Source organism: Balaenoptera ricei, chromosome 3 (assembly GCF_028023285.1).
Source record: "Balaenoptera ricei isolate mBalRic1 chromosome 3, mBalRic1.hap2, whole genome shotgun sequence".
In the NCBI taxonomy this organism is placed as follows: Eukaryota; Metazoa; Chordata; class Mammalia; order Artiodactyla; family Balaenopteridae; genus Balaenoptera; species Balaenoptera ricei.
Window position 1 is genome coordinate 119,430,435 of NC_082641.1, and position 16,950 is coordinate 119,447,384.

General features: G+C 43.8%; 1 protein-coding gene across 8 annotated transcripts in view; it reads left to right on the forward strand.

Annotated features, from left to right (window-relative positions):
* Window positions 1-16,950, forward strand: part of RNF14 (ring finger protein 14) — a 41,680-nt gene that overhangs the window by 13,831 nt on the left and 10,899 nt on the right. For 2 of the 8 annotated variants that reach the window (XM_059917357.1, XM_059917356.1), the window contains exons 2-3: window positions 13,289-13,458; window positions 14,856-15,007. In XM_059917357.1, coding sequence (XP_059773340.1) covers window positions 13,305-13,458; window positions 14,856-15,007 — 306 coding nt within the window. In that variant the 5' untranslated portion in view covers window positions 13,289-13,304. Of the gene's footprint in view, window positions 1-7,273; window positions 7,375-9,347; window positions 9,441-9,524; window positions 9,772-11,806; window positions 11,981-13,288; window positions 13,459-14,855; window positions 15,008-16,950 lie in introns of those variants that run through there. The other 6 variants (XM_059917350.1, XM_059917351.1, XM_059917352.1 and 3 more) reach the window with 6 other exon arrangements.

The window sequence follows — 16,950 nt, forward strand, 5'->3', positions numbered from 1 at the left end:
GCTGAGTGGCCCGCCGCTGAGGAGGATGCGGCTGGGGACAGGCCGGATGGGAAGGTGCTGTCCATGCGGCAAGGCGGCCACTGAGGGGAGGGGAGCCCCTGCTGTGGCCAAGTGAGCAGAGAGCCTGAGCCCCTCCTGGGCAAGTCACACCCTGGCCTCTCTTCCCTTCCTTGTCTCTCTTTGTTTCCGTCATCTCCCGTTATTCTTCTCCCATCCCCCTTTTTCCCACACTTGTCTACCTCTCAGTCTTGACTCTGCCCTCATCACCCGTTTCTGTCTCATGGGAAGCAGCGCTGATTAAGAGAGTGGCCATCAGAGCCAAACTGCCTGGGTTCAAATCCTGACTCTGCAACTTCCCAGCTGGGTCATGTGGGACAAGTCACTCAACCTCTCTGGGCCTCATCTTAAGAGTGCAGATGGGAATAACAACAGTAGCCCTCTCAGCAGGAAATCGTGGGGATGAAATGAAACGTGCATGGAGAGCACGGAGTCATAGTCAATGACGTTGTTATTAGCGGTGGGTGGCGTGATCTGCCAGCTTGGCCTACCTTGTGGCTGCCTCTGGCTCTTGCACTGGCCCTGGGTCGGTCCCTGCCCACATGGACCCGTAAAGGTGCCCGTGTCCTTGGCTCCTGAAGCACAATGACCTCTCTGACCCGACGGTGTGGCCTCCCTCCCCCTTCCCTTCCGGCTCCCCAGCCTCCGGGCCCATTGTTCTCCACATCTGGTCCAGCCTGAGGCCCTGTGCGGGGGAATCCCCCAGCCTCCTGCTCCTTGGTCTTGGAGGTTTTTATACCTTTCCCTCTCCCACACCTTCCTCTCCCTTTCCCTCCCTTCCTCCAATTCTTCTCTTCCCACTGCTGTTCATGTCCAAGATTCCCGTCACAGAGGTGAGGCCCAGGAGGGGGCCGAGTGGGCAGTTGGCTTGGGTGGCCTTGAGATGGCTTGCTGCTTCTCATTTCCTCCTGCATCCACTGCCCCCACCATTGTCCAGTCTTGCACTTTACCTTGAGGTTGAGTCCAGAGGTTTGTAAAGATTTTGAAGTGATGGGAGTTAAGGGCCAGCTTCCCCTCGATGGGTGTTGGCAGCTCAGTCCTTGGGGCTGGAGGTGCCTGTTGGGACACAAGTGACTCCAATCAGGCCCATTGGCCAAGGGGCTTGTGGCCATTAGGATGGGGCGACTAAGGACCTCTCTGGCCTAAGCCTCACCTTGCACCCCCCTTCCCCTCTGTATTCTCTTTTCCACACCCTATCCTTTCATATTCTACTCCTGGAGGTTTCCCAATAGCAAGGGGCCTGAATCCAATGGGGTGTTTCCTACAGTCTGGCTCTGAAGACAGACAGAACGCTCACTAGCTCGGAGACATGGCACAAGTCACGTAACCTCTTTGGGCCTCAGTTTCCTTCTCTGTAGAGCGTGGCTGTCACCCATCTCCCGAGTTTGTGGTAAGGATTTGATGAGATAATACAAGTGAGGGCTCGGTGCAATGCCTGGTACAGAGAAAGCACTCATTACATGGGACTAGTTTACCTTGTACTATTTGCCAGGCTTTATACCTCGAATGCAAACGGTAAAAATGGTCTTGCATTTGTCCCTTCACTTTTTTTCCTCTGCCTTCTTGGCCAGGAAGGCTCATTTCCCAGGGCTTCCTCAGCTCGGGCGAGGGCCCAGTGCTACCTGCCCTGCAAGGGGAACCAGCGTGGGCCCCAGGCCCTCTGGTGACAGTCAGCCTGCACGGCGACCTCACTGTCTGGCCCTCGCTCATCCTACTATGTGCAAGGCAGTGAGCAAGACAAAGTGACCCCCAAGGGGCTTGCAGTCTCAAGTCAGGGTGGGGAAAATGAAAGAAGTGGGTCCAGTGGATGGCTCCAGATTCAGGCTTAGGGATCAGGGGAGGCTCCTCCTGGAGGACCCTCCGACACACCCTGAAGGACAGGGAGGAGTGAGCCAGAGGGGGGCAGGTGCGAACAGGTGGAGGGAGCAGAATGGAAGAGGCTGGAGGTGGGCGAGCTGGCTCCTTGCAGCCCCACACGAGGGCCTGTGCGAGTGGGGAGGAGGAAGGTGGGCTGGGGATGTCAGCAGGGGCCGCCAGATGATGGAGGGCCTGGGACCCCGTGCTAAGGATTTGGACCTTGTCCTGAAGGCCATGGAGAGCTTTGTAAGGGGTCTGAGCAGACTGACGAGAACAGCAGCTACCTGCCAAGCCTTGTCCTGAGTGTTTTAGCTGCATCGTCCCATGTCACCCTCACAACCAGGCCATCGGGGTGAAGAAGCTGAGCATGGAGGGTTGGGTAACTTGCCCAAGATCACGCACATTTGCCCTCCACAAAGCCCCTTCAACTGTACTCTGGGACATGGATTGAAAGGGAACAGAGAAGAGGGAAGGAAGAAGGCCAGCTGGGAGTAATGCAGGGGAGCTTTAGTGCAGGAAACTCTGGTGCTGAGAACGTTTCCAGAATGCCATCTGGTGGCCAAAGGCAGGAAAACCACAGAGGCAGGGAGGTGGGTGGCTGGAGTTCACAAATGTCCACAGCTCCAGACCCGTGTTCCTGTGCTGCGTACAACAGAATGGAAGGAGCTATACCCAGGTGACAATCATTTCACTTAGTGGGAAACCTAATGTGACCCAATGCCCACAGGAGGAATTATGGAATTCATGATTTTACATGTGTTAACATTTATATTTAGGAAAGGGCATTAATGTGTGTGTGTGTGTGTGTGTGTGTGTGCGTGTGTGTGTGTGTGTGTGTGGTGTGTGTATGTGTGTGTGTTGCCTTGACTGGGATTCGTGGACGTAAAAAATGGACTCACAGGTCAAGAAAAACTTTGAATTCGGATTTCGTAGGTGGTTTTATTATTGTTCTCTGTTTTACTCACGTTGGGGGCAGGAAGCTAAGACAACCCTTTAAGAATCCAAAGTCGGCAAACCAGACCTTTTAAAGGCTATTACCTCTGGGAACGAGGTCCCCTTTTAGTAATATTTCCTCCTCCTTTCTGGCTACAGGGTCAGTTGATCTCTAGCCGCCACATATCAGGGGGTGAAACTGGAGTTTATCTGGAGGGCCTTTATCATCCTGAGTTTTGAAAATAGGTTTGAAGGAGCAGAAGTCCTCTGAAATAGGTCTGAAATAGCTGAGGACAGCCTCCCTAAGTCTGAAATGTTTTTGAAAAGAGGGCAGGCTTGGGCTTGGTGCTTGGAGGCCTTGTTCACCACCAGCCTTGGGGTTGTTCACACTTGGGTCAATTGTTTGGGAGGGGTTGGGGAGTGAAGTGAGAAGGGTGGGGGTCAGAGGATCCCTGGTGTCCTGAGGAACCTTGAGGGGTCAGACCAGTAGGGTGGGACTCTGACCATTGGGGGACTTGAAGACCAGTTGGAGGAAGGCTAAGGTCATGCCCCACCTATGAATGTTCTGCGGGGTTGGCTGCTCACCCCCAGGGCTCCCTGTGAATCTGCCCAGTCGCTGGCCATAGTCATCACCACCCACCAAGGCAGTGTTGATGAAGCTGGGAAGCTTCATCCTCAGGATCATTCTGGTTGGGGAGGTGACTGGACCACCTAAGGTCTGCCTCTTTTTTTCAGCAAGACCTTGTTGAAATTGAAGGCAGTCTAGCCAGGGCCATTGACTGGGAGACTCAAGTAGCTGTTCTGGGTCACCTGGTTCTGGCCTGCACTTTGTGATCTCTATTGGGACAGACCACAGATGTCCATTCCCACGCAATGGCACCTCTTTCTGGGCAAAGAGCAGAGAGAAGAATGCACTTTGCAGGGAGAAATTTGCCAAGAAATAAGACTTTTCAAGAAATGAAAAGGCTTTGTGTCTTGATTAAGAGTGGTATCTCTCAAAAGCGTCCACATATCACGATCACTTGAAAAGCTTTTCAAAATACCAGGAACAGGGCAAGAAAATTCATACTTTTCTCTTTCCCAGCCTGCCAAAGAGAATTTTATAATTGCCAGCTCTATTACCCCCTCTCTGAAAATGCTTCATCTTTCAGATCATTTGGGACTGGATTGAGACAGTTGATTGGACTTTTTTTGCTGGCAAGAGAGGCCTAATTGATCTACATAATAAAAGGAAAAATAGATGAGGGGGTGGGGGATTGCTGAAGCTTGAGGATATTGTGGAGGGAGGTACCCTACAGAACAGCAGAGGCTGTGAAGAAAGTAGATTGAAGATAAGGACTTTCCAACAGATAGTTGTAAACTATGGATCACCTTCGTGGTTTTCAAGATAAATGCAAGAAAATATTTATAATTTATTTTGTGCTTTAGTAACCACAACACGGCCCCCCACATGGACCACATAAATTCTGAGTTGATAAGGGTTACACTTATGTCTCTCTCCCCAATCCTCAGAGGGGGAGAGGGCTACTTCCAGCATGTAGATTTCCGTTCTGATATACTGTAGGTCATTCTGCCACGCACCCGTTCTCCACCCCAACCTCACTGAGAACCACTGACATAGAACTTCTTAGAAGCACCAACAACCTTGTAAGGGCCGAACTCTACAGCCATCAGGCCTTTCTCACTGAGCGTCCCCCTGGTCCCCACCTCTCCCCTGTGCTTGTGTCAACGCTCAGCAGAAGCTCTGTGCACAGCTGGTTCTTCTTCCGTATTTCTGCAGGCTCTTATGTCTGCTTCTCTGATTCCTCCTTTGGTTTGCCTTCCTTCTGACTCTCAGGTGTGGGCATGTCCACCAGCTAACTCTCTCCAGCCCTCTCTTCTACATAGGGTTATTAGCCCAGAAATCGTTTGCCAGATTTAACAAATAAAAATATACTGTGCCCCGTTAAATTTGAATTTCAGATAAACAATGAAAAATTTTTAGTATAAGTATTTTTATCTGGCAATCCTATCCAGAAGTAATGTATGATCTTACCACAAGTTCTCTTCTGTTTTCATTTTTCCTCTTCTTCTTTTTATTTTTAGAATTTTGGTTTACACAGTGAATTTAAAAAATCTATCAGTAAACACAAAAATCAAACATATTGACTGGGAGCATCATCTGTGCATGAATATTCAGAGGCTGACTCTGTTGATTGGCCTTGTTATATGTTCAGCATTTCTCGGTGACTCTAGGATGGAACTGTTCTCACACTGAAAGAACCACCCCAGAGAAAGCCTGGATCACACTCATTCATTAATTTATTCGGTCATCCGGTCACTCATTTATTTGGTGGAATTCAGCATGTTCTCCATTTACAAGGTCAGTTTTTTTTGGCAAGGGAAGTAGTAAATTGCTAAAGCTGACCCACATTTTCCCTTCCCATTGGTTTGGTTTTCTTTCTTCACATAGAATCTAATCAGCCTAATTCTCACCTTGCTTCAGAAAGATTCTTGCAGGAAGGAAAATGAGTCCTGCCATCATTACATAAATTCTCATGGGGCTGCCCTTTATAAGTTTATGACAGCCAGGAGTTGAGCCTGGAGCTCCGAGAGAAACAGCCATGCACTGATTTATGATGGCAGCTGCTGCTAAATCTCACCCCTCTTTCCTTCTTACAGTGCCATGTTACCTTGGGGTTACAAAACTCTTTCCACTGTTATTCAGGGGAATATTAATAAAGTCCCAGGTTGCAAGTATAAACATGATCATTCTGTGCCTATTAGTGTAAATCAAATTTTACCTTTTGCATCAGAAGCACAGAAAACATTTTTATACTGTTAGCCACCGCAAGCCTTTCTAGGAGTCTGTTTTTATATAACCCTGGGATGACCTGAGGTATTGTTTGAGCTACGCTGACCAGGGAAGCTGGCCACACAGGTAGTCTGGCTATTTCTCCTTACAGACCTGAGCACTTTGCTTGAGCAAAGTGTAAACTTGATCTAAGCATAGCATTAGGGTTAATAATGTGGGCTCAGGACTCCAATTGCCTGGGCTCAAAGCCTGGCTTTGTAATTTCCTATCTGTGTGACAGTGGCAAGCCACTTAACTTCTCTGTGATCAGTCTCTTTAGCCTTAAAATAGGGATGACGATGATGGTAATATGTTACAGGGTTACTGTCAGGTTTAGGTTAGTCAATACAGAACATTTAGAGTGGGGCATGGGACTTGAGTAGCGCTCTAGTTGTTAATTATTTATCGTTGCTTTTAGTGTAGTAGCTCTCAATTTTTTTTTGAGGATGAAGCTGCCGTTTTAAAGAAACACCAATTTTTCAGATTCCCAGGTGATAATGGTAAATTTTTTGAGATCTACAGAGTGAGCAAATACATAATGACAGGAGACCAGCAGTGATACTTCTGTACTGGGGTGGGGCTCACCAGTGTCCAGTCCTGTCCCAGAGTTGGGGCAGGGCTTTCCCTTCCACACTGCTGCCCCTCTATACGTCAAGGCTTGTTTTAGAGGTCCTTGTGAGTGGTGGCCATTGAAAAGGAGTCTGTCCCCTCTGGGCAGGTGGGATGAGCTCAGCAAAGTCTCTGGACACCATTTGGATGCCAGTGATGGATGGGAACCAGTGCAGGTCCTGATGGAAGCCCGGCTGGTCCCTACAAGACCAGACATATTTTGTGACTTACTCCTGCATCTCTACCCAATGGCCTGGGTCTTGACCTCTGGCCTAGGTCACACACCCCATCCTCTCCTAGCCCTAGACTCCATCATCATCTAGTGTCCCTGGGGACGGGGGATGGAGTTGGGTCTCTTTCTCTCTCTCTTTGTATCTTCATTCTCACCTATCATGAAGTCATAAACTGTAATCCTGACTTTCCTAGGGCCTTCTCTCTTAATTCTTAAAGCCAGAATGATTTTATTCTGTATTTCTGTTTCAACAAACCCTAATTCTTTCACAGGCTCTAAGAGAGGGTCAAACTGATGCAGAATTGGTCCTAATACTATATGTCACCACTGAATGACACTGGTAAAATCACTTCACCCTTTAGCACCTCAAGTTCCTGATTTGTGAAATGGGGAGATAAAATTACCTTGGTCCTGGGGTCCTGGGTGTTTAAATGGGACAATGCGTGTAAAATGCTTAGCACAGTGAAGGGCTGGGCACGTGGGTATAGCTCAATTTAAAACCAAACGACATAAAGCCAGTCACATAAAATCAAAGATACAAAAATGTTATTTTTATGGAGTCTAAAAAGAAAATTAAGTAGAAAACTCTCTTTATCCAATCCTGACCTCCAAACTGGACTCTGAATGCTTAGTCCACTTTAAACATTCATCCAATTCATTAACACTGCTTTGAAATTCTCCCTTCTATTCCCTCCATCCTGTGACCTCTGGCATGAAGTCATGATGTGGTGTCACAATTCACCTCCTACTCCGACTTTGTGAGAATTTCCCGACCTGGTTCTTCGGCTCCCTCACTTTTTGCATCTGGGAGGTCTCTGTCTGTGTTCGTGGTCTCACCTCCAAGCACTCTGAGGTAGGGTTGCCATGCATTTCTCTCTTGATTTTATTTCCTTTGGCTAAACATGAACAGTGATATTAGTGAATGGCTTCAGAGAGTCTTCTTCCTTCCTTTACGTTTTTAAGGAGTATATTTCTGGTTTGGGTGTCCATTACAGGGGTAGTTAGGTTTCTGTTCTGTAACGGTCAAGATTTACAGTACAGAAAATTAGGGCTGATTATTTGCATTTCAAAAATTTCCCTTCTGTGGCAGTCAGGTAAGCCCCTCCAGTGCCCGATTTTTTTTCCCACTTGGCTTTTCTTCTCTCCTGGGTGCAGGACCAGCATCGTAATTTGTGAAGCCCAGCACAAAATGAAAATGCAGACCCTCTGTTTTCCAGAGTGGCTACACCATTTTACATTCCCAAAAGCAATATATGAGGGTTCCAATTTCTCCACATTCCCACCAACACTTGTTATTATCTGTCTTCTTTTTTAAAATTGTTATTGAGGTGTAATTTACATAAAATGTTATGTTAGTTTCAGGTATATAACAATGATTCAATATGTGTATGTATTGAGAAATGATTTCCACAATAAGTCTAGTTAACATCCGTCACCATACATACAGATTTTTTTTCTTGTGAGGAAAACTTTTAAGATTTATTCTCTTAGCAACTTTCAAATACCGTGTACAATACAGTATTATGTACTATAGTCACCACGGTGTACATAACATCCCAATGACCTATTTATTTTATAATTGGAAGCTGTATCTTCACCCAATTTGCCCACCCCCTACCTCTGGCAACCACCAAATGGTTCTCTGTATCTATGAGCTTGTTTTTTTTTTTTTTTAATTTTTCTTTTTATTATAGCAGTCCTAGTGAGTATGAAGTAGCTTCCATTGGGGTTTTGATTTCCCTGATGACTAATGATATTGAGCATTTTTCACATGCTTGCTGACCACTTGTATATCTTCTTTCAAGAAATGTCTATTCAGATCCTTTGCCCATTTTTAAATTGAGTTACTCGTCTTTCTATTGTTGAGTTGTAGGAGTTCTTTATATGTTCTGGTTATTAAACCTTTATCAGATATATGATTTTCAGATATGTTCTCCTATTCTGTGGGTTGTCTTTTCACTTTCTTGATAATGTCCTTTGAAGCACATAAGTTTTTAATTTTGATGAACCCAATTTATCTACTTTTTCTTTCGTTTCTTGTGCTTTTTTTCATATCTAAGAACCTATTGCATAATCCAAGTTCATGATTTACTCCAACATTTTCTTTTAAGAGTTTTTTAGTTTTACCTTTTACATTTAGGTCTTTGATCCATTTTGAATTAATTTTTGCATATGGCATGAGGTAGGGGACATGTAATTTTAACTCCCACTCAGCCTGTTAATAATCGTGTACCCTCTGGTAAATTCTTGAACCTCTCTAAGTTTCAGTTTTCTCACTCGTAAAGTGGGAATAACAGATGGTACCGAAATCATAAGGTTATAGTGACGATAAAGAGAAAATTTACATAAAGCACGTAGCACAGGGCCTGAAGCATCCTATGCTTAATAAACGTGGTAGTTATTACTGTTATGAACAATGAGTGAATGCCTTCATAGTGGAGGTGCCAGAAAGATGGGCAGCATTTCTGAGACCGGGATCCGAGGAGGGGGAAGAGGCTTGCTTAGTCTATCTGGGGGAGCAGGTCTGGGATTGTTACAGGAATGTCTGCCCCCGGTAGATCGCTGCCTCATGCTCACCTGTAGGGATTGGTAAAAATTCTAATTCCCGGACACTGTCACAGAAGTACTGAAAGGACCCCCCTGGGTAGGGGGCCCCAGAATCTGCATTTGTGTCAACTTCTCCAGAGGCATACTTAAGTGTGCAGGCTGCGGTACGGGTGACGGTGGTCGCTCCTGCAGCGCCGCCTTTGACCTGCGGGGGGCGGCCGAGGGGCCGGGGCGGTCAAGGCGGCTGCGCAGAGCCCTTCTCACGCTGGGGCCTCTCAGGCAGATCCGCGCCGCTCAGCTGACAGCTCCGAAGACTGAAGAGGCGATACGCTGGTTGAGCCGGGCGTCTCCAGGCGGAGCCGGCGAGTGGAGGTGAGGGGACCCGGAGTTAGGGTGGAGGGCGGGACTGTCGGGCCCGGCACGGCGGGGCAGCCGGAAGGTACGGTGGGGACTGCGCTCCGGGCGCGCGAGGCAGAGAAGGGCTGCCGGGCCGGGACTGCTCAGCGGGCTTCAGCTCCCCAGACCCGGGACGGGGCGCCCACAGCCCGGCCCGGCTGAGACCCCCGGGGCGCTTAGAGGAGGAAGGGGAAGGTCCAGGCCCTGCTCCTTTGGGACGCCCCGGGCCGGCCCACACCCGTGCAGCGCCCGCCGTGTCCAAGCGCCGGGGCAGGTAGCAGGGCTCGGGCCTGCCCCCAAGTTGTAGGTGAGTCTCACAAACAAGGACTCCACACCCCGCGGTGAGCGGTGGAGACACCGGCAGCGGCGTGCTGACCCCGGAGCCAGGGCAGACCCCAGGGCTGGAGCCCGCACGATGTGGCCTGGGAGTATGAGTAGGATTTTCCCAGGCCCAAGGGAAACCCGGCGGAGGAGGGGCCTTCCCTCACTGGTGTAGCGGTTTCCGGTTTGCCAAAAGTAATATTAAATTTGAATTCTCTCTTGTGTCCTGGCACCGGGGTTTATTCTCGTTCCCGTGTTACAGCTGAAGAAACAGGGTGGTCTGAATCCAGGTTTAGTTATGTATTAGCTGTGTTACTTTGGGCCAGCAAGGACTTAAAATGTCATTTTTCTCTGTATAATGGAGGTAGGGCCAGGACTTGCTCCATGGGGCTGTGGGAATGTAACGAGCTAATGCATTTAAAGGACTTAGCACAATGCCTGACACACGGTAAGAGCTCCCTAAGTGACTGTTCTTACTGTTATTGTGACGACCGACCCAACCTGCTCCTAGTGGGATGTGGCAACGCTGTCACTGAACCTTGATTCTAGTCCCCCATTAGAGCACACTGCATCTCACCCCAATTCAGTTCTCACTTTTTCCAGTGTCTAATGTAAGGCACTGCTAGATGCTGAGAACAATATACACAGATGCAAAAGACTTGATCCTCACCCTTAAGGAGCTAATGCGGTCTGGTAGGAGAGGAAGTGCAAGTTAAGAGGAAGAACTGTAACGCAAGGTGGATTGTGACAATGTCATAGGAAAGTTACAGTAGAAAAGTTTGCTGGATTTTTAAAGAAAGACATGATATCTAATTGGAAATTTTTACGTGGATTAGGGGCTTTGGACATGGGTCTTGAAAGCTGAATGGATAGAATCAGAAGAAAATCTAGGTCAGCGATCTGAATTAAGGGACTGGGACCCAGTGGCAGCTTCAGAAGTTGGGGTCTGGTGGGGTAGGTCATGAGGAGCTGCCAATGGGAAACAGCTTGGAGTAGAGCTTAATCCTGGTTGCTCATTAGAATCACGTGGAGAGCTTGGATAGCTACTGATGCCTGATTGAATTGCTCTGGGGTATAGCCTGGGTATTGGGATTTTAAAAGTAGCTTCTCAGGTGATTCTACCATGCAGACAAGGTAGAGAACACTAATCTAAAACCAGAAACTATAAATTCATCTCACCCCATTTATAATGTTTGAACAGGAAGAAACAAAAAGCTTAATTACATTATCACCATGTACTACACCTGGTAAAATTGTTTACAATTAAGTAATGTGAAAAGACAGTATAGTACATAGTAATACTACTCAGTAAATGTAAATTAATCCTGAATTTCATTCTTAGCTTATTTGGGAGTCACACATCTGAGAATCTGGTTTTAAAATTATGGTTTTATATCATATTTTTTGCATATTATATTAGGGTGTTCATAGGATTCTCTAAAACCTATCTATGGACCACTCTCCCCTTCTCCTTCATTCCCAGTTAAGAAGCCTGGTAAAGCATTTAGAATAGGACTTAAAAGTGTGTATGTGTGTGTGTGCCTGTGCGCTTTTATTGTTTTGTTTTTAAATATCCTGCTGTCTTGCTTAAATTAACCTAATGTTGAGTGTCCCTGGCAGGATTAATTCATTAGCAGGCAAGAGGACAAACTGGAGGGGGATAGGAAGTGAAGGAATAGAGGAAGCAGAAGAGGAAAGGAAAAACAAAATCCAGAAAACCGCAGGAAGTCGTTTGTTATGGGAGCATGCTGTACTGTCCTCTCGTATGACCTCGGTGTTTCTCCTCAGCTCCTCCTGGGGCTGAAGGCAGTCAGATAAGAAGGGCGCTCTTATTACTGGGGACATGCAAATGTCCGTTCAACCACGTGCCTCAGTTAGGCTGACCTAGGAGAGTAATATGCAGCTGTAGATTAGGATTGACTGTGTGTTAGGATGTGTTTGATTTAAGTGATGGTAACGGAAATTCAGAATTTAAATTTGAAGAGGGTCCTAACACCATCTTTTGTATTTTTTTTCTGCAGTTGGCAGGATTTCTGTAGTATACCTAGTATGAGTTCCACATCTTGGCCTCTTATCCAGCTTCAGCAGTCTCATCTCCATCATCTGGAGAATAAATGAGATTTGCATGAGTTCCAAACTGAGCTGAAATACGGACTGCAGTGCTAATATCCTTTTCTTCTGGTTGTTATTAACAGGTACTAACTGACCTCAAATAGAATATGTCACTGTGTCTTAGGGACACAGCTTAAGCAGAACCGTTATCATCTGCTGGAAAAACGTACTTTTTGAAAATGGAATCATTTTAAATGAACTTGTCTAAGTTTTGTAGTGTCACCTTGTATAATGTGAAAAACCATGTCCTAACTTTTCAATTCTGTGCATTTCAATTTAGAAAAATATTTCAGCCAAGAGGGAGCATATTTGCAAATGCAGTTATAGTCCAATATTTTAATCGATAGAATGGTAATTTTTGGTGGTTGTTTTATTAAAGTAATTTTCATAGATTCTCACTACATATTTTTTGCACATTTAAATTATCTGATGGTGTGGTGCATCTTTCAGTTGCTGCGATTAAAAAGCACTGTCTGGGCCCTGGCTTCTCCCCACTGTACGTCTGTTACACACAAACTGTTGTGGGTTCCCAACAGGCTTGAAGAAAATGAAAAAAAAAAAAAAAAAGCATTGTACAGTTTAATTGTAGCATATTTTCACTGTTGGTGTTACCTTAAAAAATGATAAATGTTAAAATTGATTTGACAAAATTCATCGTTTCAAAAATTTAATGTTATTTTGCTACTTCCTCAGTTATCTGTCTTACATAGTACCTGTCCCTGTAACATTCTCTAGAGTAAGGTGGTCTCAACTGGGAGCAATTTTCTTCTGCCTCCCCCATGCAAGGGGGGGATATTTGGCTGTGTCTGGCGATATTTGTGACTGTCACAGCTCTTGAGGAAAAGGGATGCTATTGGTATCTAGTAGGTTGAAGCCAGGGATGCTGATACACATCCTCTAATGCACAGGATAACCTCCCACAACAATTGTTTGTTCCAAAATGTCAGTAGCGCTGAGATTGAGAAAACCTGTCCTAGAGATTGCTGTGGATTTAAAAAATTCATTTATTTTTAAGAAGCATATCAAGTATACTTTGACTACTTTTATGAGCAAGGCATTTTCCTAAGTTCAGTGGGCAAGTCACACTAACTTGTGATTTTTTTGATTGTGCTTTTTTTCTTAAATCATACCTAACTGATAAAGTCAGCAATTAAAAGAACCACAACTGTCCTTTTTGGAAAAGGCTGTTACTGTTGCAGAGCTACTGGAATATTAGATATGCCTGTCATTTTTAGTTTGACAGAAAAGTGAGAATATTGATTAATTCTTTGCAGTTGTTTTTGAGGAACTTTCTTTTTGGGGGGTGTGGGGGGGGGCGTGGACAGTGCCACTAGACTTTTCCAAACTCTGTGCCTTTTCTGTTCTTAACTGACTTGAATGATTGTCTTCAGCTCCTCAGAAAATTAGATGTCGTCAGAAGACCGAGAAGCTCAGGAGGATGAATTGCTGGCCCTGGCGAGTATTTATGATGGAGATGAATTTAGAAAAGCAGAGTCTGTCCAAGGTGGAGAAACCAGGATCTATTTGGACTTACCACAAAATTTCAAGATATTTGTGAGCGGTTAGTTAATATTCTCTTAAACAGATTTTTCTAAATAAAGGTTATTCTCAGTTTCTTAGTGTACCCTAAATTATTTATCATCTTGTGTTTATAGGCATTAGTGATATATGGTAGTATTACAGATTTAATGCCTGTTTCTCTTTTAATTGAAAATTGAGCTGGGGGTGAACAATTTTCAATTTGATTCTGCGTTTTTGATCACTGAATTAGGATATTATCCTGCATATTTCATGCATCCTAATCGTCTAACTAGCAGTTCATTAGCCATGAGTCATTGGCTGTTAAATAGGGATAATAAAAGAGAAAATGAAATAATATATGTGAAAACATTTGGAAAGATTTAAAGTACCATGGCGGTTGTTAATACTATTTGGTTTCCAGAATCTTTTCAACCACCATAAACACATGACACTTGCTGCTACTCTGTGACCTTCTGCTTTAGAAAAAAGTTGAAAACTGGTACTTTTTTTTTTTTTTTTTTAATATATATATATTTTTTTAATGAATTTATTTATTTATTTATTTTTTGGGTGTGTTGGGTCTTCGTTTCTGTGCGAGGGCTTTCTCTAGTTGTGGCAAGCGGGGGCCACTCTTCATCGCGGTGTGCGGGCCTCTCACCGTCGCGGCCTCTCTTGTTGCGGAGCACAGGCTCCAGACGCGCAGGCTCAGTAGTTGTGGCTCACGGGCCCAGCTGCTCCGCGGCACGCGGGATCTTCCCAGACCAGGGCTTGAACCCGTGTCCCCTGCATTGGCAGGCAGACTCTCAACCGCTGCGCCACCAGGGAAGCCCCGAAAACTGGTACTTTTGATACTAATGTACCAGATGTCATCTGTGAACACTTTCTCAAAATGTTTCTACTATAAAGGCTTTGAGTAAACAAAGTAAGTGTGATAACTGAAAATGAAACTTTGATTGTGAGAGTGTTGTGTGTTGTATCTTGCCCTCAAGAGATCCTTGTATTGGCACAAATTCTCCCAACTATGATTCATGGGTAGTTGGCACATGCTGGTCTAAGTAGGTCATGGCTCTTTGATAGAAATAAACGTCCTTTTCTCTAGATTGTGTCTTTAATCATCTACTGTAAAACAACAACAAAAGAAAACATTGTGTATTACTTGTCATTAGTGTTAGGAATTATACTCAAAAGTGTATACAAGAATAAGTTGTGTATCTTCATTTTAAATTTCATGATGCTTAGTAGATTTTTTTTAAGGGCTTACAAGATTTTTTTTTTTAAGGTGGCAGCTACGAAGTACATTAGGGAATAGAAGGTGCTTTGGGGGAGGGTTTTTATCCCCTCAGCTAAAGCATTACGTTTTTCTTGAGCACTGCTCAACAGTAACGGACACTCAAGTGTTGACCAACTGATCCTTTCTAATCTTTGTTTTTGGTTCAGGCAATTCAAATGAGTGTCTCCAGAATAGTGGCTTTGAATACACCATTTGCTTTCTGCCTCCACTTGTGCTGAACTTTGAACTGCCACCAGATTATCCATCCTCCGCCCCACCTTCATTCACACTTAGTGGCAAATGGCTGTCACCAACTCAGGTTAGACCCGAAACTTAATTTCTCCTATCCATTTTTAGAAACTTAAAAATCATCTTTAATTGAACACTACCTTGATGATCTTGAATTCAGTGCATGAAGAACAAATGGGTTTGATTTTGTAATTTTTTTTCCCTTGCCTTCATGAATTGTAATGTTAATAAATTGAAAATGTTTGGTGTTTTAGAAAAGAATGGCGTAATTAGAACAATTAATCATTTTGAATTGCAGTAGGAGTAATTTTTAATCAAGTATATTGTTTCTCTCTTTGTCTTGCTATTTTCCTATTTAACCTGTATTGTAATGGATACTATAAGGTCCTCCCATTTTCCTTAGATGTTGGTATTGCTTTTTATTTTTTTTAGTTTCTTATCCATTCCTTAAATGAAAGATTTAATTGTAATTAGGAGGACTAAAATTGAGCTAATGTAGTTATAATAAATATTTCCTAAGAAAACATAAGAGTGCTTTTATTTTTAAAAGTCTGTATGTTAATAACAGAGTTGTTGACTACTCTCACATAGGTGTGAATGCACACAAATAGAAATGTGTATGATTCCTGTAGATATCTCATTAAGGCTTGAGATCTTATATTATGATCTTCATTTCCTCTGGGTTATATATCTTTTTCTAGTAACAACCTCAACTCTTGATTGAGACATAAATATGGCTTGAAGCTAATATAATGTATTCTGGGATAGATAATGGATCAGTAGCAGTTATTTTTCTAGAAGTCATGATGAAGATTGATAGGCTGATGTATTAAGACAAAAGCTGTCAGAGTTACTTGACCTCAAGGAACAGCTGTCAGTTTTTCCTTTTTGATCGTGTAATTTTCATTCCCACCCGTGCTCATCACCAGTCTAATCTTTAGATGAGAGTGCTTTTGTAAAACTGAACTTACAGTTTAAAAACAAAATTAAACTTTAAAAAAGAATAATACAAAAAAAAAAAAAAAAAAAAAAAAAAGAATAATACATATAGAATAAAAAGGAATTTTACCTTACATTTTAATATCTGTGTCAGAGGCAACACATGCAAGGCAGTGGATGATTTGCCCAAGAATATCAAAGATGTTTGACATTTAGATCACTGAGAGTTGACTGAATTATCTAGATGTTTATAGTCCCATTTCTCCAGAGAGCTCTTGATACTTTATGTCCATGCATGTTTGCACATACACAGTTTCAGATTCCAGCCAAATAGCATCTACTTAATGCTGGCTTTTAGGGTGTGGGGAGAAGAGGGTTATTCATTATTTTATGTTACACAGCTAAAATTACAGTAGGGTTCTTCTATCAAATAAATTTTTGTCCATATAATTGACATTTTAATTGTTCTATGTTCCTTCTTCCTTCAATTCTTGTTTGTTACTGGGCCCTTATTCCTTGGCATTATGAATTTCACCTGTTGATAGTGAAGTTGATTCATGGACCTGTCCCTCACTGAATTTGGTTGGTAGATAGAAGTGGGTTTAGTTTTCTAGTATTTTCCACTATTCCTCTTCCAATATATATACACAATCTCTCGCATGCTCTTCTCTTTCTACCTCCCTTATTCCTCACATTTATGTACATCCCAGATGCCTCTTGAGAAGGGACTAGAGAAGAAAAGAGGATGGAGGAGAATGGCTTCTTCACTGGACTTGGTAGCTCAAACAATACTCACGAACAAGGCTTCCCTTTTAGTATTTATTACAGTTTAAAGATTTCATCAGGTTTCTGGTTGATCATATAAGCATATTCATGCAAATGTATAAAAGCATTAGTTGTCCAATCTTGAAGTAGTCAGTAAGTGTTTAATTTTGTGCCTGTATAGGGTTTAGTGAATAGCACTACGCAGCGTAAGGAAGAGAGAATGTGGTCCTTTTTCAGTTGGTATTCAAATTTACAAAATTTATTTACATCTGGAAGGCTTATTTTTTTATGTTTACCTTAAAAAGAAAA